The sequence below is a fragment of the Mastigoproctus giganteus genome, chromosome 7, assembly GCF_048544385.1.
Source record: "Mastigoproctus giganteus isolate SK-2022 chromosome 7, ASM4854438v1, whole genome shotgun sequence".
Lineage (NCBI taxonomy): Eukaryota > Metazoa > Arthropoda > Arachnida > Uropygi > Thelyphonidae > Mastigoproctus > Mastigoproctus giganteus.
The window spans coordinates 66,094,715-66,122,484 of record NC_143581.1 but is presented as its reverse complement, the minus strand read 5'-3'; the positions used below and the strand labels follow the sequence as shown (position 1 = coordinate 66,122,484).

The 27,770-nt window shown below is 35.4% G+C and overlaps 1 protein-coding gene across 2 annotated transcripts in view; it reads left to right on the top strand.

The window, feature by feature from the left end:
- The window catches only part of LOC150082970 (uncharacterized), a 92,081-nt gene extending 66,617 nt beyond the window's left edge, over window positions 1-25,464 (top strand). Inside the window, exons 4-6 of one of the 2 annotated variants that reach the window (XM_090376946.1) lie at window positions 6,334-6,448; window positions 22,312-22,364; window positions 24,764-25,464. In XM_090376946.1, the coding sequence (XP_090233072.1) occupies window positions 6,334-6,448; window positions 22,312-22,364; window positions 24,764-24,894 (299 nt within the window). In that variant the 3' untranslated portion in view covers window positions 24,895-25,464. The remainder of the gene's footprint in view (window positions 1-6,333; window positions 6,449-22,311; window positions 22,365-24,763) is intronic. The other variant, XM_090376947.1, reaches the window with a different exon arrangement.
- The last annotated feature ends 2,306 nt before the right edge of the window (window positions 25,465-27,770 follow it).

Sequence of the window (27,770 nt, the reverse complement as noted above, 5' to 3'; positions counted from 1 at the left end):
TAAGAATTTGCTCTTTGGGTATGACAGTCCTCAAAGTAACTTGTACACTAGGAGGAGCTGAATTAAAACAGTACAGGAGGAGGAGGAATATAATTACAATTTTGGCAGACATGAAGTAACTGCAATGTGCAGGGAGGGTGTAGGGTGTCCTGTTAATTTTTTAAATATTTGCAGAATTCTACTCTATAAGAGCTGTGAAACTGTCTAGATATGGAGGACACATCTACAAGAACAGCTTCTTGAAAATGGGTCATGGATGTGCAGTGAGATTAGTAACTAGCTACCTTGAAAGGGAACTAACCTGACTGAAGTCTGTAAGGAAATAGTAAAATGAATGAGGAAGCCATTTACAAATGAATGTTGAAGCTTAGAAATAGGTGCCATAAATACAAATTAAGGTCGATGAGGTATAAGACTGCAAGAAGTTTTCTTTTGGCTGGTAGTCTTAATCATTTTAGTTGTTAGTTGCTTCTGTGGATAGTTGACTAATAGCTAGAAATGCAAAGGTATCTTTACTGGTACCTTATGTTAGAAGGAACATCTACGTTCTACTTCTAACCCCACCCATGTTGCTATTGCAACAAAAAAAGTCTGACTTTTCTGCATTGTATGCCAAATACTATGCCTAATACCAAACACTGCTCCAAATTTATGGTATTGTGTCTGTGGGGTTAGCAGGACTTTAGGGTTATGAAATTGAAGTTTATTCTTAAAATCCTCCCAAGGACCAGTATTACCCTTTCTGGCAATTCTTTAGGTAGGGATTATATTTGTAGCTAGAGCCAAGATCTGAATCCAGCTAGTATTGGCAAATGATGCAAAGAAGAAAGCTTATGTAACATCTGCAAAAAAAAAAACAAAAAAAAAAAAACATTCCTCATCACCTGTCTATCTCCTCTCAATAAATTTGTCTAATTCTTTAAATTTATTCAAAATACCCACTTCCAAATGCCAGATGAAAAGTTGTTCCAACAATCGACTACCTTTCATCTGGCATTTCGAAGTATGTGCTTGAAAAAATTTAAGGAAGAATTAGACAAATTTATTAAAAGAAGATAGACAGGTGATGAGTAGGGCTTACAATACCAAGATTTCTGCGATCCCGAATACTGGTCACTTTTTTTTCAGGATTTGAAATACCGGCATTGATACAAAAAATACTGGTTTTTCGGTACTAATTTAAAAAATAATTGTTTATGATTTATTCCCATAAAGGTTATAAAATTGACAACAATAAATCATTAATATTACAGAATGTGTAACAGAGGGATTGTTATACACAATACAAATATAACAGAAACCTGAAAATGTCATGAAACTAAGACAAAATTTACAAATATATTTCTCTTAGTAAGTATAGTATGTGTGGAAGTAAAGCACTTAAGGAATAATGAAAACATCATTACGGAAATATTTCCATCAGTGGCAGTAGGCCTGGTAGTGCAATTAAGGAATATGGTGAACGATGGTGAGGAAGAGCTAATATTAAAATCTTCTGAACAATAGTTTAATCCCTCTATTACACTGCTACTTGAGGATGTGACACTTAGTGCATTTTGGGAAAGGGCATCAGGTATGGAGCAGTTCAAATCATGTATTGTCAGCAGGTGATATAGAGGTAAAAGATGAAAGAGTTTCGTCTTGTGGGAAAAAACAGAATGTTTTTCCCACACAACGATTCTCTCAACAAAAAACATTCTGCTTTTCCCACCAAAGGAAGAAGAGTGTGAGTTTAAAGAATAACACCGTGATTGGGTCAGGTTTAAATTAGATAGGCAGAGATACGTAAAGGAAATAAATAAGGTTCTCACGCCAAAAGAGTGGGTTGGGGTTGTAGACTTGCAGTGGTAGTTCTGGGAGTGTCCCGTTATATAGTGAAGAGTTCTGCCGGGCATGTTCCTGTGCTAGAATTTAATCCGGAAGCTGAGTAACAAGCCAGCCAGATAGTGCCCTGGTAATTACTACTGCTGTGGTAATTTCTTTCAGTATTAACAGAGAACTGTTCCCGAAATCCCAAAATAAGACAGTACTGGAAGAGCTATACGGCAGAATTCAACTAAGAAGAAATACTTCACTACACTCTGTGGAAGGAATCCCACCATGAAAGAGAAGGAAAGTAAGTCCTCTGAACTGTGTTATGTTGAAAAGGGTGCTTAGATAAAACTGTAATTATTTTAAAGTAAGGATGAAGTTGACATTACAAGAAATTTACAAAAATGTTTAGTATTGAGTTGGTTTATTGGTTGAAGTTGTAACAAAAATTGATATTGCTAAATTAAGAGAGAGATATGGAACTATTAGTATTAAGTCAGCTTATGGATTGCTGTTGTGAAGAGAACTGATATTGCTAATTAAGAGAATTATGAAGAAGTGATTAAGATTAAATTAGTTTAGTGTTTGCAGCTGTAGGTAGAGAGAGAGAGAGAGAGAGAGAGAGAGAGAGAGAGAGAGAGAGAAAGAGAGAGAGAGAGAGAGAGTTATTTTGTTAATTGAGAGAAATTTTATGGAAATGATATAATGTATTAACAGATTAAATGAGAAAAATGAATAGATTAGATGTAAGTGAATACCAATTATGTATATACTTATAAGTAGTTTTATATTTGTGTCATTGCTCATGAGACAAAATCCCTCAGCTCCTGCAAATTCTGATTTTTTTTTTTAACGCAGTCAGGTAGCTTGTGGGCCTTAGCGCTTGAGGGAGCTGCTGTATGAAAATCATAACAATGGTCACTGATTGCAATACTAAGGTACAGGGAAATAAATATGAATAAATAACCCCACATCTTAGATTTGGTTTCCTCACCAATCTTAAACACCAATCCCTTTCTTTCATTAATACGGATATAGTGCCATAAAAAGTCAAAAAGAAAATAACATTTTTTGAAGATGAGGGAATGGGGGGGGATAAACTGCAACTTGTCTATGATTATCTCAGTACAATAGCACCAACCAGCACAGAATCCGAAAGGACATTTTTTGCTGCTAATTGTATCAAAATTAGATCCAGTTTAAACAATAACATTGATTGCTTATGTTTCTTAAGAGCTCACTTTATTCAGACAGCTAGCGTGGATGGATGCTTAGATAACCAAATTTGCAGTTTCACTATGTATATTTTTTTGGGTTTAGATTAATTGTATGTTTAATAATTTTTTGTTAGAATATTTATTATTGTAATAAAAGTTTGATTTAAAACATTAATTCAAGTAATTACTTGGTTTTTGTTTCTTACTTTATTGCACCTAATTGTCATCAAAATTTATTGAGAAATATGGGTTTTTTTTTTTTTTTTTTTTTTTTTCTTTTGGAATACTGGTATCATAAATTAAAAATGCTGAAATACCAGTACAGGAACTCCCCAAATTACATAAGGTTTGAATTCTGTGGAATGCTACATATGTTGGAATTCTGCACTCACAACTATGAGCACTGCTATGAGCATTTGACAGAAGCAAAAAAGAAACATTTGGCAAATTCATGTAAATAGAATTATTTAATTTTTTTTATCTCATGCACAGGAAAAATTACAAAAAGAGAGGAGACAGGCATAACATCAGCAAGTTTTACCTTTCAAGCATCATTGCCAGAATTAACTCTCCAGCAGATAAACACACTGCTGTGGAAGTTGAGGGCTGTGGAAATTTAAAAGGGATTTTTTCCAACATATCACTAAATTTCTGTGCTGCAGAATAGGCACTGGCATCTTCACCACATACTTTAATGTTTTGGAAACCAGCACGATGCTTGAACCTATTAAACCACCTGTTGCTTGCCACAAACTTGGCTTGGGGTTTGCTGTACTTATCCTTAATATCTTCATAAATACTTCTTGCTTTTGCTTGAATGGCCATTGCACTCGGGCACTCACTTCTGAATATGATTTTCCATCCATATTATTAATAGCTTTTCCATCTTCGATACAGCACCTGAACGCTGTTTTGTGATCACTGTTGGGGTGGACTGGCCCCGGTGTGAAATACGTTGATCCTTGAACATGTTCTTTTATATGTGCACTGTCCTTTAAAATAGTATTCACTGTTGAAGCAGCGAGACCTAATTCCATGCAATAGATGACAAACTCTGTCCTGCTTTGTACTTCTTAATTAATCATCTTCATTTCTAAATCAATTTTGTTTCGAATCGTTTCCTAGCACTGCCAGCACTTGCACTTTCTGTTGGTCACTTTCCCTTCATCATTGTAATAAGTAAATAGGAATGAAGAGAAGATTCTGAAAATTTGTTTTTTATATGATTGAAGATTTCAGTGAAGGAGGAACACAATAATGTAAAAACCCAGACAATTCTAGTAATTATTGCAAATACAATAAGATCGAGTTTACTACCCGTTTATAATAGATTGCACTAACAGAAAAGCCCAATAAACCAGATAGTGCAAATTGTTTTATGGTAGTGACCTCCAGAAATGTGTTTTAGAAAAATATCACAAAGGTGTTCAAAATTGATTCTTATAATGGAACATATGATAATGATGAAAGTGTAACGCAATTTCATTATAAAAATGACCTTTTGGAGAAATAAATAGCTTAGTTATATAGCAAAAATTTCAACTTCCAAGGTTGTGGAACGAATTACTAAAAAAAAACAATGTATTACTGGGTTTACATTATATTTTTACGATACCTCTATTTATTCCTACGGGATGCAAAATATGTTTCCACGATGTTTTAAAGTTTGCACCGGCTGGCAAAAACTTATGTAAAGACGAATTTGCTTAAGTCGGGGAGTTCCTGTATTAAGATTTTGACCGGTATTGTGAACTCTAGTGATGAGGGATGGTTATTTTTAGCAAGGATGGCTGTAGGACAAATGTGCAAAAGTTTGCTTCTGTACATCTGTCCTGCAGCTATCCTTCTTAAAATGAAGCTTCCATACCTGCTTGCATTATTCATGATGTGGCCTGACAGCAGCATAATTACCTCTTATCCCAGCTGGCAAAATTTCTTAATATTATTGACAAACCCCTGCAAACTGTTCTAGCAGCTTGTTTGCATTGCCCAGAGAACTTAATGTCTGACTGTACAATTACCCCACGGCATTTCCCTTCTACCTTCAGTGTGATACTATGCAGTTCGTGTGTTAATCTGGGATTACTGCTATTTTTCAACTTCAATTGCCACTACTTACACCATCTGCCTAATTTTCCCAGATCTAGTTCCAGTAGCATACCCTAATTATTGTTATTAACCACTTGCTGACCTGTATATCATTTGCAAACTTAGGCATTAAGCCTGATGTACCTTTATCAGTATTATGAACAGCCCTTTTCATTAATTCTTTTATATGATTTTCCTTCACATGGAAAATTAAAACCTGATGAATTCAATATTACTAACATTTTTCCCCTTCTTTCTCATTTGTTAGCACAGCTATGGTACTAAAATTCAAGTTTGTTTTATTTATTTATTATCCTGTGATCACACATGCACTAGTAAAATCAGATCTAGAAATATGTTAGTATTAGTAATGGCCACATGGTGCAAGAAAGCCTACGGCTTATGCTGCACCAGCCAAAAAAAAAAAAAAAAAAATCCGAACATTAATGATAAAAATAAATAAATAAATAATAATTAATAAAAAAAAAAAAAAAAAAAGGAAATTAAACCTATCATCCTATGCGCTTCCCTTACCCGAAAGTACTATCCAGATGACCTTTGAATTTCCCCAAACTGTCGGCCTCTACCGCCCATGAAGGCAACTTATTCCAGTAATTTATAACTCGCTGGCTAAAATAAAACTTCCTGCACTTGAATTTATGTCCCCTAGTGCTAGCATCATTTATAATCTTGAAAATTTCGTCCTCATTCATTTTACTGATGCCTCTCAGAGCCTTAAACACCTCAATCAAATCTCCTCTAAGGTGTCTAGTTTCCAAACTCTGCAACCCACATATTCGAAGTCTTTCTTCATAAGGATGCCCTTTTGCCGATCTCACCAGGCGAGTTACCCGTCTTTGCACCCTTTCAAGAAGCTCGATGTCTTTCTTCAGGTGCGGTCTCCATACTTGAACACAGTATTCCAAGTGTGGTCTAACATAAGCCTTATATAATGGGATTATCACGTCCCTATCTCTACTTGCAAAAGTTCGATAGATCATCGATAGGACACCATGGGCCTTCCGTGGTGTTTTCCATGTTTTCAGACAATAGCAAATATCACTTTTATAAGGCATGATATTTTATTGTATATCTGTTTTTAAGGAATTACATGCACTTATTTTTCATATTAACTGAAGAACTTCCTTAGTGTTTCCTTTCTTTTTATATATAAGACTTGACTTGATAATCTGAAAGATTCATCACTAATTTGCAGAGGAAGACCAAATGCCCGATCATGCAGAAAAGGAACGGTATCTTGTTGAACAGATAATGAATATTGTGCTCAAAAGAAGTTGTATGCTTGAAGATCTACATTACGAGAAGCTCAGGTAATTGGCACAATATACACGGGTCCTGATCATAAGTAAAACATATTATTTTTGGGCTTTATAATTCCTTAATTTTTGAGGCTGAAGTTTATTCATATACTCAGTGATCACTGAATTATAACCACTTACAAATGGTAGCCCAACACAATGTGTTGGGCTACCATTTGCACAGATAACAGCCACTGTTTGCCTAGGCACTAACTCCACTAGGTGTCTGAAGACATTTGTAGGGATCTGCAGCCACGCTGCTTGCAAGGCTTTCCAGTGTCAGAATAGATGATGGTTTTGTATCCATATTTCTCATTTCAAAACATCCCACAGGTGTTCAAGTTGAATTGAGTTCAGGCAAATTTGGAGGCCAATCAAAATCTTCACTGGTCCTTGAACCGCTGATGCACAATGACATGGCTCATTATTATCTTAGAAGACCATTTCTGTCTGAGAAAAAATACAACCTGGCAGAGTGCACATGGTTGCCTAAGAGCTACTGGTAGACCTCACCAGTGAAAAACTGGTTCATATGCATTAGGGATTCTAGTTCTTGCCAGCAAAACATGTCCCATATTAAGCACCCACCACCACCTGCCTGAATAATAGGCACCCTGCATCCATGGATTTGTGTTGCTTGTGCCACACACACACACACACACACACACACACACACACACACACACACACACACACACACACACACACACACACACACACACACACACACACACAAAGGCATCTGTCCGTGTTCTGCACCAGGTATTCGGACTCATTTGACCAGCACACTCATTTCCAATCCTCCAGCGTCCAAACAGCATGTTGATGCCACAGCATTTGTTGTTGAAAGTGATGAGGTCTCTTTCGTCACCCACTGTGGAACCCCATATATCTGAGTGTGCAGTACATCATCATTTGGGATATTGTTCTTGTTCCCCATATTGTATTGCGATGTCCACTGTGGCACAGTGACCTGTTGTTGAGCCTTACAAAGTGCTGCACCCTTCGTCTACCACGAACGTCTACAGTTCTGTCGGCGGGAGGTTTTTTTGACCCTCAACACTATTCTTTGTATGCTTGAGCCACAGTGGGCTGTGAACAACCAACAAGAGATGTGCAGTTTCCGATATGGAGGCACCCAACACACAAGCTCCCACAGTCATGCCCTTTAAAAACGCTGTGATATCTTTACTACATCCCATAACTGCTACTTTTATCACTTTGACTTGCACAACCAGATGCAAATTACCACTGACCTAGGATTGTGAGTTTTTTTAAAAAACTGTAAACTATGCAGCATAGGCCATTATGGAGGGGGTGGTCATAATTCAGTGATCACTGAGTGTATATTTTAACTAGTGGAATCAGATTTCATTTTGTTATTAGTTTTTAGGATATACAATATTTTCCATATGATAAAATGCACCAGTTCATAAAGCACACCCATGTTTTAGAAGGCAAATTTTGGGAAAAAATATTTTTTTGCATATATTTGGAACAGAAATTCACAAGTGCTTACTAAACAAAATGCAATATAAAATAAAGTTTTCTTACTGTGTAACACATTGTCACACTCGTCATTACAGATGTTATGGTTTGTACTTCCTCTTTCTTCAAAGAGGGCATCATCTTCGGGACCACTGAGAACAAAAGTGATTCCGCATTTCTTAAAAGACGTGACAACTGTTTTGTGTTTCACTAATTTCCATTACTATTTTGGCATTTGCATACTGAGAAATAGTTACTGTATTTGTCAGCTTATAAGATGCACTTTTTTCCTTTATAAATACCTTAAAAAATTGCCCTGCGACTTAGAATCCAAAAGTGGCAATACAGCACAAAACAGAGTGCAAAACCGAGAGTTAACGTATAGCAGTTAACAGATAGTCAACCACTATTTAGTAATTTAGTACTTTAGTACTCTTTTTAGTAATTACGAGGCTGTTGTTGGAGTAACAAATGAATTCCAGTTATACATTTAAGCCCTAATCAATGGCAGGCGCATCAAGAAGGCAAAATTATACTACTGGATTTAAGTAGTACAATATGCCAAAGAACATGGGAACAGAGCAGCAGAAAGAAATTTTGGACCATCACCTACTGAGAAGATGATTCGTCAATGGAGGAAGCAGGAAGTTTTATTACAAGAAACTGATAAAACAAAGCAAAACCTTTGTAAAATTCCACCTAAATGGCCAAATTTGGACAACTTGTGTAGTTGGATAATGGAACTTAGAAACGTGGGTATTGCAATGAGTACTAAAATGATAATAGTAGAAGCATGGAAATAAGCAGCTGATATTGGGATACACAACTTTAAAGGAACTGAATCTTGGTGTTATTGCTTCATGAAACGAAATGGATTAAGTTTATGCACAAGAACTAGAATAGTTCTTGTGCATAAATCTTAGATTTCCATAAATTTGTCCTTAATGCTAGAAAATGAAGCAACTACGAACTAGCCAAATTGGGAATATGGATGAAATTCTGCTAACTTTTGATGTGCCATCCAATAAAACCGTAAATCTGAGAGGGCATAAATCTAAAACTATTAAAACCACTGGACATGAAAAGACTCACTACACTGCAGTTTTAACTTGTTGTGCTGATGGGACCAAACTTCCATCTATGTTCATTTTTAAAAGAAAAACTTTTACAAACCAATCAAGGATTGGTTTGTAAAAGTTTGGTCCTGGTGGACTACTGCATAAAAATACACTACTAATATAGGATCAGTTTAGAGCACATAAGACTGAAAACATCAAACTGGCCAAAAATGAACACAGAATTGGCGGTAATTCCAGGTGGCTTAACTTCCTAGTTACAGCCGTTAGATGTCAGCATCAATAAGTCATTCAACAATAACATGTGGGGGAAATGGAATAAATGGACGACAGGGGGGAGCCATGATGCAACACTTACAGGAAGGATGAAAGGCCCATCAATAGCACAAATGTGTGAATGGGTGCTGAAGTCATAGTATGATGTTAAGACCAAAATTGTGGTCAAGTCCTTTAAAAAATGTATAAGTAATGCAATGGATGGCACTGAAGAGGATGATGATGTTGAGGATAATGATGATCAAGTTAGTAATGAATCTGGAGTAGAGTAATAATCCTATACCTTTCTTTATTGGCTTTTATTGAATTTAAAATTTCCATTGTATTAACAAATTTTTTTCAAAAGTTTTTTTTTTTTCTTAAATTTACCTTCCAAAATTAGGGTGCATCTTCCACACTGCAGCATCTTATAAGCCGACAAATACAGTAGTAATTTCATTCACCCTGATGGTATCAAATCTCGATTTGGTGCCCCCATCCCTTTAGTCCAGTTCTCACATATAAATACTTTAAAAGGTTTGGTAATTGAGGTATCCACATCTGAAGTGTGCTAAGGCCTGGAATTAAAGCTAACTCCATGTTTAATTCCATCAGCTACCATCCTTTTTGTTGCCTCTTATGTATGATTTTTTAATGAGCTTTTGAATTATTGTGTATCAGCATTTATTGATACACAATAAATGTTGGGTTATTTTTTGGTTTTTTTTATGATCACCTGGACATTTTGACCATAATGACTATAGTCATAAAGATATCTATGCACTATACAGGCTGGCCTCGATTAATGCGATTAATTCGTCCCGCAAACACATCGTGCAAAACGGAAACGCGTTAATCAAATATAATAATCAATAGGAAAAATTATAATTGGTCCTTGACCTTCTGGAATGTCCATAATTTTAAAAATACCTTTTTAAATAACTTTTTAACTGTATACAATGTAAAAGATAATGAAAATAATTATGTAATTAAATGTTTATTGCATAAAACAGCGGTTTCAAAACTGTGCACCGCAGAATATTTAAAATTTTCGAGGGAAAAACAGCGATACTCGACATCTGTCGGATGCCGCGCAAACTATTAGCTCGAGGTAGTTCAAGTTTCAACATTTCTTATTAAGTTGTTTGGACCTAACTACTTAATAAATGGAACCATTAGATATTTCTTTTGGTCTAGGTGCGCCGTGAAAAAATTACTGAGACACTAAGGGTGCCGTGAACTGAGAAAATTTGGGAACCTCTGACATAAAATACACAATGAAGAAATGACTGTTATGAAAATATTTGAACAGTGTTGACTTTCTCTTTTCATCAATCAATTTCCAATAGCCGACAACAATCTTCTCTGGGCCCTGGCGAAATAAATAACGCAGAGAACCTCAAACCTTTTGTTTGAGGTTCTCTGTGATACGAAAGATTTCATCTAGTTCTTTTACCATTATCTCCATTAAAAAAAAAAAAAAAAAAAAATCGCGTTAACTGGAAATTTGCATCGTGTAAAGTGAAAAGTGGTATAATTTTTTCAAATAGCGGTAACTGAAAAATGCGTTAATCGAACTCTCATTATGCGAGGCCTGGCTGTACTTTCAGATAAGGCAGGACAACTTTGGGCAACATTTTCTATGGGGGAGCGGGGTTATGCTTCTTATGGTCTGGAAAATATAGCAATTTCATTATTTTCTTTATTTTGAATAACCTTCATAACAAGCATAGCAAATACTATTGAGGTCATACACTATCTGCAATTGTACAAATCAAGAGCCAGCAACCTTTTGGCACTAGTAGGCTGTGATTATCAGATTTAAGAAAAAGTGCATGTCTGCATCTCTTATATTCGACATTTTTATATTTTATTTGATTTAATGATATTACTTTTCCAATAGCCAGAACATTTTTTTAAAGCAAAACAGACAGCTGAGGAGAAAACAAAGCAAATACAGTCCATTCCGGTTATTTGGGACACATCGGGAAAAATTGGTGTATTTTGGCCCGATTAAGCGGCTGCCCCAATTATCTGAAGTTTCATGTAAATAGTTAAAAATACAATGAAACCCCCCCCCCCTTTACAGTTAGTTCACTGTACAATCAAATCACGTTACGAGGAACTCGCCATTGTAAAGTACCGTTCACTATACGATTTATAGTAAGCACCGGTCATTGTGATCACTTTTACGAATTGAATTTTAATTCTATTAAACGGCGATTCTAATTAGCGAAAATAGGAGGAATATTATCCACAGGCTATAAAAGCAAAGATATATTAAGCACAAATTTACCCTTTATTAACTTACCAATTAAAAAATTAAATGATACGTGAAAATTGGAAGAATATACATGATAATCGGAATAATTAATATGTACATACGAACTAGTTGACATTTCTGTTCACTGACATTTTTGAGTGGGGGTTAAAATTTACGACAGTAAAAAGATAAGCAATCAATAACAAAGAACATGGCACACACAAATTGCAAGTAACACAATATGCGCAAGTGAAAACGGAGTAACGAGTTACAAAGCTTTAAAAATAGGAATGAAGAGAAGATCTGAAAATTAATTTTTTTATATGATTGAAGATTTCATGGAAGTGTAAACACATTTCACCATAATAACCCACAGAATTCCAGCTGTCGGTATTATTGCAAATTCAGTAAGATCGAGTTTACTGACTGTTTATAATAGATTTCACTAACAGAAAAGCCCAATAAAGAGGTGACTGCTAATTGTTTTATGGTTGTGACCTCCAGAATTTTGACTGAACCACGTGGTACCGTCGGAGACAATCGTAGGGTAATCTCCAGTGCTGCACTCTCCTGCCCCGATTAAACGGCATTTTGTCCCAATTAAGCGAAGTAAGCCCTGGCTATTTTCTCAATTGGTTTCTGTTTTTTAAGATTTGCCCCAAATAAATGGCTGCCCCAATTAACCGGTGGCCCAAATAACCAGAATCCACTGTTATTACCTACTGCAGAATGCAATTAGAAAAAATATGTAAAAGTAAATAAAATCTTTTTTTTTTTATTATTGTAAATGTCATACATAACATGCTTGTACAATAACAGTAAATACTAATGGTAATAACAATAAATAAGTTAAGCTAAACAATATATAAGATTTACTGAGGTTTAAAAAAGAAACCAGACTAAAGGAGTCAATCAGATAAGAGGGTTTTTTGTTAGAAATTTAAGATCTGAATGAATTTTTCTAGAACAGGCAGTTTGAGATTTATATAGTGGATTTTTGGAAGCACTGTACCTTATAAAATTTCTTTAAACTGGTTCTATTCTGTTGTGATGGGTTTTCTATGTGTGGATTCCATATCATTGATCTCCATTTTAGTGGAAATGACTGCAAACTTTGATAGTAGTATTGAATGTCTGTAATCCTTAAATTTGTTGTTTGGTTTTTAGGAGCATTAGCAACTAAGGCCATATTGCTCCAGGGATATGCGGTGGTCACAGGCTCGAACCCTGGTCTAATCAAGAAGCGTGTGCTACACACTGCCGCTCCTGCCTACGGAAGCACCCCTTAAATATGTGTTTCTGTTAATGAAGCCTGTCAAAGTGACCATTGATTTATTCCAGGGTTGTTTAACACGATCACACTTTTGAACTGGAAGTAAATTGATAGACAATCTCCAGTATTGATGGTTTAGTTTGGGTAAGAAATGTATTGGCTGGATTAATAAATATCCATTTGGAACTGCTCATTGGTGTAGCTTGTATATAGAATGCTGAAGTAGATCTGTAGAATATAAGATGGAAGTGTACAGTTTGGTGATGTCAGTAAAAAGTGCCATGTGGACTCATAGCATGGCTGTGCAACTTGCAATGTCATTTATAAAGACTTCTGACACAATTTGCCAATATTGAACTAGACTGGTTATTACTGACCTACCCTCAAAGAAACCATGCACTCTTTAGCCATGAATAGGCCAATCTGTTATGGTATCAGAAATCTTGGTGATGCTTTGTAGTGAGATGGATCTATAATATTAAACTGATTCTTTTAATCCTTTTTTGAAGGAGGGTGTAATATTAATTTGCTTCAAGTGATTTTGGGTACATTCCTTTCCAAAGTGAGAGATTGAAGAAGTTCGTTAAGCAGTAGGCTATATTACTTTTTGTTTTTCCAGAGTGAATACAGTGACAAAATGTGGGCCCGGGCAGTAATCTTCATATTCATTATTCAAAGCTAATTCGATGTGTTCTTCCACAACTAGGAGCTGGTTGGTGTAAGCTTTTTGATTGGTTATTAGTGTACTGTACTTAGAAAAAGAGCTCATCAAGTACTTCAGAAGGTATACTAAGATTGTATATTGGTTTGTTTCGGTATTGTTCCTAAAAAGCCTTCTGGATAGCATCTGATAATTCTGATATGATTTGCTTTTTGGCTTCTTAATTTCCTTGAAAAACAGCCAAAACATTGAGGTATTGCCCATTCCCTGTTATTTTGTATATACTCTTTTGCAGAATTCTTTTTTTCTTTCCCTTTCTTTTAAATCATGGAAAGTATCATTTTCCACAGGCACCATCTAAAATAACAGGTGCTGCATCACTCAGCATATATATATGCATGTTAAGATATATGATATGAAATAGGCAGTATTACAAGATTTTGCCTCAGGCACCACAAACACTAGTGTTTGCCCTGCTGGCAGCAACCATTGTAAAAGCACAAGCCCTTTCCTTTACACTTGTTAGTAGTTATGTCTTTAAGTAAACCCCCACTGTAATCACAGCCACACAGTGGGTCTTTTACCTACAGATTCTTAATGCATGAAGAATTACTGCTGATAACCAGATCAAGAGTATTGCTTCCTCTTGTTGCCTCTCTAACATGCTGCTGTATCAAACAGTTATCCAAAAAATCCACAAAAGTCTTGCTAGAATGTGTGACCAACCCACAAATTCCAGTCAGTATCTGGAAAGTTAAAATTATGCATGATAAAAGACATTTTGATTTGCTGACCCACTCTGTATAGCTGTTTTTCATACTCATCACAGTCATTAATCCTATAATTCTCCTATTCTCATGTTTGTTTTGCCCATGCTTATGTCTCACCAAACTGACCACCCATGTTGACCGGTGCATATTTAATTTAATATGCTTCTTAACTAAAAGCATATCCCCCCAGCTCCTTCCCACTGGCAAATGGCTTGAGGAACAACAACACAACACAACACTAATGCAGCCCACTAAAATTTCCACTATCTCTGGCCTTTACAGAGTTTGTACTCTGTGGAGTTGGGGGTGGCACTTGGTGCTGCTTGACAAGCTACACTATACCGTACGTTCACATTGTACTCCCCATCTTCAAATTCTGCATCCCCTACATCTGAGCCATGTCTCCAATATCCTTACAATGGATATTGGAATTACTTAATCAGTAGTTCAAATCCACCAAATTTATTTACTATGCTCCTAGTATTAGTGTACAAGCAAAAGAACATGCACCTGTTCTTATTCTTAGTTACCCTAACATAGTTCACATATTCACTTATTTGTGATGACTCAGAGCAGGGCTCGAAATCCCCAACACCTTGCTTTCCAAGCTGCCGCATATTCTGATAAAAGCAGTGCAAGAATCACTTTCACTTCTGCCTGTGACTATAGTTAATCTATTAATCTGTGTATCCCCTCCAAGCTATCAGTTTCCCAAACTGCCTTGAGAGCATCGGCAAATATTCTTGCACCCCCTTCTATTTAAGTGTATCCCATTCCTATAAAAATAGCCTCTCCTGTTAACAAGCAGAGACCATTACTGAGAAAATTATATCCCATGATTCTTGCACAGTCTCTCCAGGCCAGTATTGCTTAACAAGACTCTCAACATGTACTCCCTCCTATTGTGTTTGGGCAGAATTGCAGACACTTTCAAAATTTAATCCTTTGTGACTTTTTCCCAACATTTCTCTGTACTTGTTAAGTCCTGAGATCTACTCTTAATATTAATGCCAGTGTATACAGCAATCACCTTTTGTGCCCTTGAAAGATATCTGCTGTATAGAATCATATACTTTTATTTCTGGCAGACACTCAAGTCCTATTCCACCCATCCTTTTTAAAAAATATATATAATTTTGTTTCCCTGACAGTAGTCACTAACAATAACTACCTCCTGTGGGACCAAAGCATTCTGCCTTAGAGATTGCTGCTCTGTTGCCTGATAAACAAGTGTATAAGGTCTAGTGTTAAGTTGAGCATCTGAGAGCTTGATAGCCCCATTGTAATTCCTTTGAGAGCATCCACTGTTCTTCAGTTTCTCACAAATGCCCACTAGGATGTTGAGTTTGCACCTAATTTCTTCACACTTTGTGCACCCACACACACACACAAAGATAACCCCCCAGCTCTATCATGTCTGGTTCCTGACAGTCCGTAAACATCACACAAGGAGCACATTTCATAAGGCCATTATTCGTAACAAAACTGCCCTCTTCGATTTCCCTCCCAGCACTCCGCTACTTTGTATCCTTTGCTTTTCTGCCGTAGTCTGAGGAATTATTTCAATTCAGTTTAATTTGAGAATACTACCCTAAACCAATAGATACCTAAATGCAATAATATGTGTTACATTATAACCAAGCTGCCACATGTTCCGATAGAAGCAGTGCAATTTTACTTCTAGTTAATACACTAGAAATAAAATTTCTTAGCTGAAGCAAAAAAAATTATGCCAACCTACGTGATTAAAACCCTACAGTTCCACTACTATGCACTACTTTACTAGGTATGCGATATAAAACTAGTAGTGTTCTTGCCAAATCACCATTACAAAAGCTCTAGATATTAAGTTTTAACTTACAAAGTCTCTAGCTAAATTTCAAAATTAGCTAATGAATGTGACTAGGACTATTAAAATATTTATTGAACACAATTTAATACATTAAGTAAAAAAAAAGCAGCAAAATTTTTCAAAAAACATCCGTTTCCCGAGATCAAAATTATGTTTGCACAGTTGAATGGAAACACTTTTTCTATGTTGGACTGGCTTCATTTCAGAATTAGTGTTTGAACATTCTATTTTATTTTGCTGCTCCTGAAAAAAACCTAATTTTTTTTACAACAGAAATAATCTCATTATGCCTGGTTGGTCCATGCCATATCACGAGAACAGATAATGGAATGCTTTTCTCTCCTTTTATCCATTCAGCAAGGTTTACATAGCATGATATGTTGCCTAACTTTCGTTTTGATTAAAAGAAGCAGAAAAAGAGGTATTGGCAATAATCATGAGAGCATCCTTGGATTCAGTGGAGGTCCCTACAGATAATAGATGTGAAATTGTCTTTCCTATTTACAAAGGGTAATCAAAAGTTGCCATTCTGCTCCAGGTAAAATAATGGAGTCAGTGGATGTGTGTCATCTAAATTTGTGTGTGATGACACACAAATTTAGAATCTTTATTGCAACATCTTTATTGAGATGTTGCAAAAAAGAGAATCTTTATTGCAACATCAAGGAAATATATACAAAAATAACATCAGATTACTACAATTGTGACCTAGAGATTTTATTTTAAGCAAATTTCTAACATTAATATAATTTACATTAATTTTGCTATACACTAGTATACTACACAATTATTATAGAAAGAAGAACTAACACACAGTTGAACTGCTAACAATTTAAACAATAGAATGGCGTCATGTTCCTGATTATAGGCACTACCTGAAGAGCACCAGTGGAACCATGGGGCTCACCAACTTTGTTTCCTGGATGATGGGTAATTGTTTGGCTTTGCGAGACTGTTGATTAATACTCACGCAGTGAAGAATTGGAGGAGAGTAGATCTGATCCAGAATTTATTTCTACATGCTTTGTTTTTGGCAAAGTAATTGCAAAATTTGGACATCGTGAAGCATTTTGCAAGCTACAAACCTATCAGTGAGATTAAGGCAGTTACTTAATGCAAGGAGTGTCAGGATAGCTCTGCAGAAGACAAGTGAGATTCTCCAGTCACAAGAGTCCCAGGGTTGATGGATCAGAAATGAGGCCTATGAGAAGCTTCACTATAATTAGAACTTGGTGTTTCTGGATGAAGACAGATAGACAGGGTATGGTGAGGTTGATTGCCAATCATATGGTTTGAAGTTGAGAAGAGAGCTGGTGTTTGTACTTAGCCCATTTTAAGAACCAGTATACAGGAGTCGTAGGTAAATGATTGACTTGACCTAAAGTAAACTCTAAAATCCAGCACTTTAGGATCAGGAATACTTTAAAATTTGACACCATTTTAAAAGAAAACCTCAGTAATATGTGCTCCACTACTTGCACCCTGTATAATTCAGACTGCTGTCTTTTTTTCATATATGTATTTTATTTATGCAGAATAGATCTTTCCTAAGCAAGAATTTAATGATACAATCCAGAACAGTCTCTTTTGGGTGGTACAGTGCATAATAAGCATCATAATTTCGCAATACTGAAATATGGGCACTCCCCGACTTAAATAAATTTGCCTATATGTAAATTTTCTGTTAGTGCAATCTATTATTAACAGATAGTAAACTCTATCTTACTGCATTCACTATAACACCGATAATTGGAATTGTGTGGGTTTTAACGTTATTATGGTGAAATGTATTTTCTCTTCACTGAAATCTTCAATCATATAAAAAACATAAAATTTCAGAATCTTCTCTTCATTCCTATTTACTTATTAAAATGAAGGGAAAGCGACCAATGGAAAGTGCAAGTGGTGGCAGTGCTAGGAAACGAAACAAAATTGATTTAGAAATGAAGATGAAAATCATTAGAAGAAGCAGGACAAAGGTTGTGATCTATCGCACAGGAATTAAGTCGTGCTGCTTCAACAGTGAATGCTATTTTAAAGGACAGTACATGTATAAAAGATCATGTTAAAGGATCAACATTTTTAAGATCAAGTGATCACAAAACAGCGTTCAGTTGCTATATCGAAGATGGAAAAGCTATTAATAATATGGATGGAAAATCAGATTCAGAAGCAAGTGCCCCCGAGTCCAATGGCCATTCAAGCAAAAAGTATTTATGAAGTTATTAAAGATAAGTACGGTGAACTCCAAACCAAGTTCGGGGCAAGCAACAGGTGGCCTAATAGATTTAAGCATCGCGTAGGTTTCCACGTTAAAGTAAAATTTTTGTAATTGTACACTTTTGAAATTATTGTGAATAAATAATTCTATTTACATGTTCATCAAACATTTCTTTTCTGCTTCAATCAAATTCGGTGCATGCACATAGTTGCAAGTGCTGCATAAGCCTTGAAGGAAATTCCGACTTACGTAGAGTTCCAAGGAATGCAAGTCAGGGAGTGGATGTATTAAGAAAGAAATCTGACCTATTAACAATCACATTTGTATTTAAGAAAATCTGCAAAAAAAGGTTGACATTTCTCACTTTATAAGATGCTTGCAGGATTATATTGTCCTTTAATCTATTTTTGCAGCCAACTGAATGGTCTTAATTTCACAGAACAAACTTGCATTTGTAACAATTTGCCCTGGTATTGCACTACTTTCAAACAGATGGCTCGCAATTGTTACAAGTTATCATTGCAATTGAGACCGCAATAATAATCTGTAACTGGTCTCTCATCAGATAGCAGGTGGTCTCTAGCAAAAATGCAGACAAAACAGTTGTAAAGAAGTTGTTCAATGAGCTGTCGTGTGACATACAAATTCTGAGTTTTCAAAGAAAAAGCTATTTGTTGAACAATTCATTACAAAGGAAAGTTTGTTCTGTTACGAACTAAGACCACTGCATTATCTGTGCAGTTTAAAGCAGATGAATACAGGATAGTCTTGATAAATTTTTATAGATGTAAATAATTTGGTTTTTTTTTTTTTTTTTTTTTTTAGGAGCATTAGCAACTAAGGCCATATTGCTCCTGGATATGCGGTGGTGACGGGCTTGAACCCCGGTCTAATCAAAAAGCGTGTGTTACGCACTACTGCTCCTTCCCACCTGGCTACGGAGGCACCAGATGTAAATAATTTGTTGTTTGTGCTTAATATATATTGAAACGTGCTCCTCTAAAACTGCTCAACCACTAAGTATACCTTTCTGAAAACAGCAAAATTTTAAAATCTGGCACCCTCGAGATTGAGAGGGTGCTAAATTTTAAAGAGTTTACTGTAGTTAGAGACTGCTGATTATATACTCTGATTTGTGCTGAGTTGTCAGAGGCTGAAACTTGTGTCAGTGTTTTCAGATCATTGGCATAACTAATTAGGTCAGGATTGTTGACAAGGTGTATGGTGGGAACACGTGCAGTGAGCTTTTCTGAATATTGGTGGTGACCATCATGCCACTTTATTGTTCATTCTTTAAGCAGTGCAGGGAGAAAATGTAGCACTTTCCCCCTTATCTGAAAGCGTTCAGCTAACAGATGAAGTGGGACCGATAAACTGAGAGCCAAATACAACTTCCAAGTTGATATACATTATTGTGACTTCTGCATGGTTGTTGAAAGTTGTTGCTAATAGGTTTGTAATGGTGGATTGTGCAGGGACATCATAAAGAATTCTTGGAGGTGCATCAGGTAAAATGTTTAGTACGGTGTGGAAGGAGCATTTTCTCTATGCTTTTCAAAGGTTGTAGGAATTTGAGATGGGCCTGAAATGACTAAATAATGTTGGTTGGGATTCTTTTGCTAATGGTTTAATTCCATAATTATTTCACTGAGGTGGAAAGGACAATTAATGATGGTAAGAACTGAGGCATCTAGTAATGAACTGAGGGATGGAGTTGATGGTTTTGATCAGTTGCTGCTTGGTAATATGTACAGTGGATAGGAGGTCAGATTTAATTGGACTTGGAAGCAGGAAGAGTTGTGATTGTTGGTTATCATCCTTATCAAATCTTGTGATGATTCATGCAGAGGTTGGGGTACAGGTTTTTGGGGACTTTACGTGAAGTCTCCTTGTAAGGAGTCTTTCCTCCTGTGGTATTTCTGGCAGTTGCATTTCTTCTCTTGCTCTAGAGGATGTAATTCATAAGTCATGGGAACTGTTTCCATATACAGTGTGGCTTCTGTTTTAGTTTATTGCTCTTATCTAGTTTATGGTGTCCACCACTCTTTTATCCAATTATATGATGTATGGATAAAACTGTGTTGAGCCATCTAGTTAGTAGGTTAATAAACAATAGGAGATGGCAACTCTCTAGAACTGATCAGGGAATAACAGGTGCAGCATATGTACATTTTGATATGTTGAAAAACTTGGGACTCATGATTTGCATATTTTCCTGGGTGGTGCAAGTGGCTGTATGATACAGCAGATGGGTTCATGGTCAGACTTAAAAGTTACTTCAGGCTTGTCTTGAAAGGTGCATACCATGGAGACAAACAGAAAGTGCAAATGATTTTGAGTTCTGTTGGATAGTGTTGATTTTCTTAAGCCCTGTGCATGCTAGATGGTTAAGGAGAATATTCTTAAGAGTGGATCGTTTTTTTGTAGAGATTTCAATCCTCCCCCCACACTGAGTAGAGAGCTGAAGGATGCCCATGATTATTATCCAGTGTGCAGCATCAATGATCATGTCCTTTGCATCATTTTCCACTACTAATAACTAAAGTAGAGATAGCAATCAATTTTGGCATTCTTGTAATAGACTGATGGTGAGATTTTCATGTAAACACTGCATGAAATGTTGTTTCTCTGCAAATGCAAAGCTCATCAAATATACAACTAGTGTCAAATGTGCAAAACTGACAACTGGCAAGAAATACTGGATTCTCATAACTGACAATCATAATTATGTCTTATCCTCTATTTTGCTTATATTCAATAAATTATGCTTAGTTTTTTATGTTATGAAAATCAGTTATTGCATTCTCCCCATTTTCAAATATGCGAAATGTAAATTTCAGATTTTAGTAAAAATTTTTACGAAAATTTTAGTAAAATTTTGAAATTAACTAACAGAATTAATTAAAAAAATTAGTTGCCTTTTATGTTACCAAAACTTTTTAACCAGTGTTATTGAAAGTAAAAGATCTTCCTGATCTTCTCCTGTGTTTGGTCATTAAGCATACAGCACAGCACATTTGTATTTGTACCCTTCTTTTAATTTTGATATCTCATAGGAATGAACTTCATGTGATCACAAAAATGACCTTGGTGGATATCCTTACAAGGGTAATCTGCCATTTATTTAAAAGAGGAGAGACACTGCTATGATAATCTGTTTCTCATCCGATAATAGAACACTGAATGACATGAATTTCTCTGAGCGGTACATGAAGTTCTAGACAGGCTGCTGTTCATGAGGTTCCTTCAATGATATACAGAAATTTTGCCAGCTGGGACAAGGAGGTGATTATCCCATTGTATAAAGCAATGGTTAGGCCACATCTTGAGTACTACATACAGGTCTGGCAGCCAGATTTTAAGAAGGATGTGAAACTATTGGAATGGGTGTAAAGAAGAAAAAGTTTAGTCGAGGATACAAAAAAGGTATTCCTATCATGAAAGATTTCACTTCTGCAAATTGCAGTTCTTGCAAACCAGCCACCTGCAATGAAATTTGATTGAAGTTTTTAAGGCTTTAAATCGATGATGGCATCTGTACCCTTTCTCAGACACACATAAGCGAACATAAACTGAATAAGGATGGTTGCAGGATTTATGCAGGAAAATTTGCTTTCAGCCAGAGAATAATTGATTGTTGGAATAAATTTCAGGAATCACAAAGAAAATTATTAAAGAGGAAACAGATGAGGTGGGTAGTGCTTTTTTTTTTTTGCTGATGCCAAAAGGGTCAACTTGCTTTCTTGTAGCATTGGCCACTATTAATACTAAATCTTGAAATACGCTGTGAGAGCAATCTCTACTTCTAAATAAATAATATGTTACTCTTTTGGCAATGCTAACTGCTTAAGAATTGTGCAAACACAAATGTTTTTTTCTGCTGTGAGTTAGGTAATTGCCCTTACTTAAAAAGCAATTTGCTGGCTGCCAAATATAAGGGACGACAAGGAAAAATCTTTACGAATCTTTTAATTTTAATATTTACATCATTAATGCTATTATTTGAACTTTGTTAGGGAACAAGAAGAGGACAGAGAGCTAAATTTTAAATATTATCATCACTTGCAAGGTAAGTGTTTTTCTTTAATGGGTATGTAGAAGTTTGTAACAAAGAAACAGTTTGACAACCTGAATGTCCAGAATTGACAGTCTGGATAAGCAAAAAGTGCAAGGCTACACACATTTTAAATCACTTTCCAAAAGAAAATAGCAGTCACTCAAAAACACAAGTGTTATGTTCTGTTAAAAATCTATTAAATGCTGTTAAATGAGAATCCACTGTAGGCCTGTATAGTGCTCTTCCCTAATAGAGCACAGCTGGTAGAAGCCTCTTCAGAGTGAGGCTATTCCTTAGGTGAGTTACAGACTGCTCTCCTGATACATTTGACTCTCATTTAACAGCATGAGTGTGATATTCTATATACTTTCATTTTATTTTATTTATTTATTTTTCACATTTGGATAGGAGAAAGGATCAGTACTGAGCAATATAGCACTTTTATACTGCTCAGCACTGATACCCTCCCCCATTACCTTTGCTTTCCTAAAAATGGTTTCAAGATGTGGGTGTTTGTTTGATAGTTTGTAGGATTTTCTCTCTTTAAGATGGGCTGATCCAAGTGTAACATTTTTGAATGGCTTTTTTTTGTTGGTCACAAAACACCTCAATCCAGAATATTTTATCTTCTCATGTCACAACTTATCAAGATTTCAACAATGAGTGTGATGTCCCAAATATGTCAACAGTTAAGAGCAAATGGTAAATAAGAGACAACAGGACATCCTGATTTATCATGGGCACAAAAGAAATGTAACAGTGAATTGTTTTTTGTTGTGTTCTCAAATTTTGTCAATGTTACTAAAGGATTTTTTAAAATTATAAATCATGATATAAATAAGCAAAAACAATAGCTCGATAAGTTAGGTAGCCTCAGCTTTACGTGACTGGTGCAAAAAAAAAAAAAAAAAAGGAAGCACATTTTGAAATCTTCTAGTGGTTACAGAAGCTGAACTGCATGTATATCTGCAGGGTTTCATGTATATCATATGATTAAAGTGATTTGGGTGATGAAAGCAAAGGCCTGGCTTCAACCATGTTTTCAGCTTAGTGTACTAGGATTGGGAATGTTTTCAAAGCAATTTTTCTTATATAAGGAACAGAAGTTCCTTAGTTAAATGGTTTAGAACACTTAATCCCCAAAAGTAAATTACCTTATTAGTATGAACTATACTTTCATGAAGGTATTTTATCAGAAACTAGCTCCTCATACTACACATTCAATATGATGAAATAAATAATTCCAGCAAAAAAATAAAATCTAAATATGATAGGATACAAGTTGAAGCTTAAGGAATCCCCCTCCATTCTAGTAGACATGGCAAAATTTGAATTCAGTGAAAACTTATCCTCTAATCTAAATATAGCTGGATTTGTCTACATTTTTTATGTATGGAACCAGAGCGATAGGATGATCCTAAAATGTTTCATGGCCACATGAAAATTGTAACTGAAACAGACAGTAATGAACCTTTCCCTTCTTGAATGTTGACATTAACATTTCCAATAACTGGCTTTGTACTTCAGTTCTTAGAAAACCAACTGACACTTGTCAGTCCTGAACATCCACTTTAACCATCCTCCAACCATAAAGACTGGTATTATGGAGGGCATTTAAGGCAATTTCAAGACCACACTTGGAATAATGTGTCCAGGTATGGAGACTGGCCCTCCATAATACCAGACTACAGAGTTAGTTACCAAGCTCTGTATCCCACATATAGAGAGGAGACCCAAATGCACTTGGTGAGGCTCTGAGAAGAGAGGGTGAAATTATGATTCCAGAACCAGGGGTCATTAATTTAAATAACAGATTACTATTGTGGATTATTGCAGACACAGAGCAAAATAGAGACAATAAATAATGACAAGTTTAATATTAATTGTGAAACATACATATATTAAATTAGATACATATAAAAGCTTTTGGTTAATTTGTTAACCTTCATCAATCATCTTAAATAACAGAGTAAGTATAAAGGGAAGGAGTTTTAGTAGTGGCTTGGTGAGTTGTAACGTTTCCAGATAGGCAGAAATACTGCAACATGGTGATTATAATCAGTCTGGGTAATTGCATAGCTCATGGCAGTGAGATGGAGGTCTTTTATATTCCTACACATCATAGGGCCCTCTTATCCAAGTGTTTATATTATTCTGTCTGCACTTGTGCTAATTAATACAATATAATTTCGGTAATTCATCACTAGCAGGACCTCCAAGTATTGTGTAGACAATTATACTGTGTAAAACAATGAAAGGGCAGTCTGAACTTGGGAAAAGAGAAAGAGAGAGAGAGAGAGAGAGATGAAATAAGCAGCGTGATGATTTACCAAGATTCTAATTTGAATGAGGCAATTCAGCATTGTATTATATGAATAAAGAATTTCACATATTACTTATCTTTGTTGCAGAATGGGACACAGCTGTAATAAAAGCAGGAAAATCCAAGATACGGTTACTTGAAGAAACAATTATCAGAAGTAAAGGTGGAAAAATAAGGGGCAAGTTACAAAGTTTATCAGAAATGTGTACCATACTCTGATTAATGAAACTGTCATCATGAATTAAAAAAAGTCCTATTCCCACCATGAATTTGAACTAATTTTATTAAAATAACATCTCAAGGGAGTTACTTGCAGGCCAAGCAACTCAAAAAAAATGTGCTGCATTAGCGATCATGATATTGGACTGTGTTAGTTGATCATGATCATTTGTAAATACCATTAGAATGTGTAAATAATTTCATTAGTTCTGTTAATAAACTGTATTTAATAACTATTTACATCTCGAAAATCTAATCTTAGAGTATCACCACTGCTTATTTAGTTTACAAAATTTTGAGGTACAAAAAATAAATAAAAACCCATGAGTGGTTGTGTGATTTATTTTATTCTGGCACTATATATTTCAACAAATATCTTTAGTAACAGCAATCTTGTAATCTAATAAAAATTATTTCCTAACTGCCTTCCAAAACTTGGCAAAGCAAGCAAAAACGAATCTGAAACCAAAGCTCTATAGAAAGGCAAGTCACATTTTGCACCCAAAAAACAGTAAATCTTTTATGGCTGTACTTTTTCAGTTAAAAATGACACTGACCAACATGATTTGTACCTCCACTAATATATCAGCTGTTTGTAGATTTTGAAAATAATTCTTAAAATTTTCACATATACGGGTTTTTGTGTTTACCCACATTATGTGTAAACACAAAATGGTATCTTATTAGAATTTAGGGAAGTAGATATGTTGGAGGTAATACAACATATAAGTAGTCACACTGATCTGTTGTGTTACCTGCAAATAATAATGTTTGCATGTGCTCATATATGGCAGTAATGTTGGGAGGATTAATGTGTTCAGTTTTGTCTGCCTCCCCCACCTCTCTCTCAGTGGAAAGACAGATATAGTGCACATGTGTACAGTTTATATGCATATTGTTTGTTTCTTCTTCGTTTTACTTTGCATTGTATTGTTAAAACGTTTAAACAGAAGCAAAGGAGTTACTGGACTCACCCTGGCAATTTGCACAATGCATGTAGACATGTAAAATGAGTCTTATAATATAATGTATAATAAAAATAAATATATTTCAGACAAATAGTATGAATTCAAGTTTTTGGTATTTTGGAAGTAATACAGGTAGGGAGCGAATATAAAGGATTAACAAGGAAAGTTTTATTTACAACTTTGGAACGATAATGTGAATACTGTGCCAATATAAATAAAGCTAAGAGACTTACCAGAGAGTTGTTAAACACACACACACACACACACACACACACACCTGGGAACCAATGTTTCTTCCTTCCTATGGAAATTTGGAGTGATCAGACAGAGAGATACTATGACAAGGTACTTGTCTAGTCACACCTAATGTGATAAACCCCAGTAAGGCTGTTGTCATATCACATACAGGAGTAAATAATGGTCTCAAGTTGCTAGGAGCAAGAAGAAGAAAAACAAGTGTGTAAAATTTCTTGTCATTGATGGTATTTGAACTCTGGTATTTTCCATCTGGCATTGGAATATTGTGATTATAACGAATGTGTTACTTGCGAGGACCATCCACTGGAATTTAGGTTTTTACATTCAGATGTGGCAAAGACAATAGGCACTAAGCGTGTGCAAACATGCCAAAAAATTAAACACTATTTCCTTACATAAATGCAGCATTATAGTTTTCACTGAAGGGTGATAAATAATTCTTAATACAGGAACTCCCCGACTTACAGAAATTCGACTTTACGTAAGTTTTTACCGGCCAGTGCAAACTTAAAAAAAAATCATGGAAACATATTTTGCATCCCATAGGATAAATGGAGGTATCGTTAAAATATCGTAATGTGAACCTAATAACACATTTTGTGTGTGTGTTTTTTTTTTTTTTTTTGTAATTTGTTCCAAGTCCTTGGAAGCTGAAAATTTCACTATATTACCAAGCTGTTTATCTCTCTAAGAGGTCATATTTATAATTGAAATTGCACTACCCTTTCATCGTTATCATATGTTTCCGTTATAAGAATTAATTTTGAAAACCTTTGTGGTATTTTTCTAAAGCATGTTTCTGGAGGTCAAGACCACAAAAAAAAAAATAAATAAAAATTGCACTTTCCGGTTTATTGGGCTTTTCTCTTAGTGCATCTAATTATAAACAGGTAGTAAACTCGATCTTATTGTATTTTTGATAATACCGATAACTGCATTTTGTGTGGGTATTTACGCTATTATGATGAAATGTGTTCCCTTCACTGAAATATTCAATCATATAAAAAACAATTTTTCAGAAACTTCTCTTCATTCTTATTTATGTATTACAATGAAGGGAAAGGGACCAAAGGAAAGTGCAAGTGCTCACAGTGCTAGGAAATAAAACAAAATTGATTTAGAAATGAAGATGAAAATGATTAAGAAGTACGAAGCAAGACAAAGTTTGTCATCTATTGCAAGGGAATTAGGTCTCGCTGTTTCAACAATGAATGCTATTTTAAAGGACAGTGTGCATATAAAAGAACATGTCATCAACGCACTAATGATCAACAGTGATCACAAAACAGCGTTCAGGTGCTATATTGAAGGTGGAACAGCTGTTAATAATGGAAAACCAGATTCAGAAGCAAGTGCCCCCGAGTCTAATGACCATTCAAACAAAAGCAACAAGTATTTATAAAGATATTAAGGATAAGTACGGTAAACCCCAACTCAAGTTTGTAGCAAGCAACAGGTGGTTTAATAGGTTCAAGCATCGCACTGGTTTCCACAACATTAAAGTATGCGGTGAAGTTGCCAGTGCCGATTCTGTAGCTGCAGAGAAATTTTGTGATGTGTTGGAAAAAATTGACAAAGGCAGTTTTTCAATGCAGCAAAATTTTAATGTTGACAAGAGTGCTTGTCAAAAATTGGAAAAAAATGTTGGCT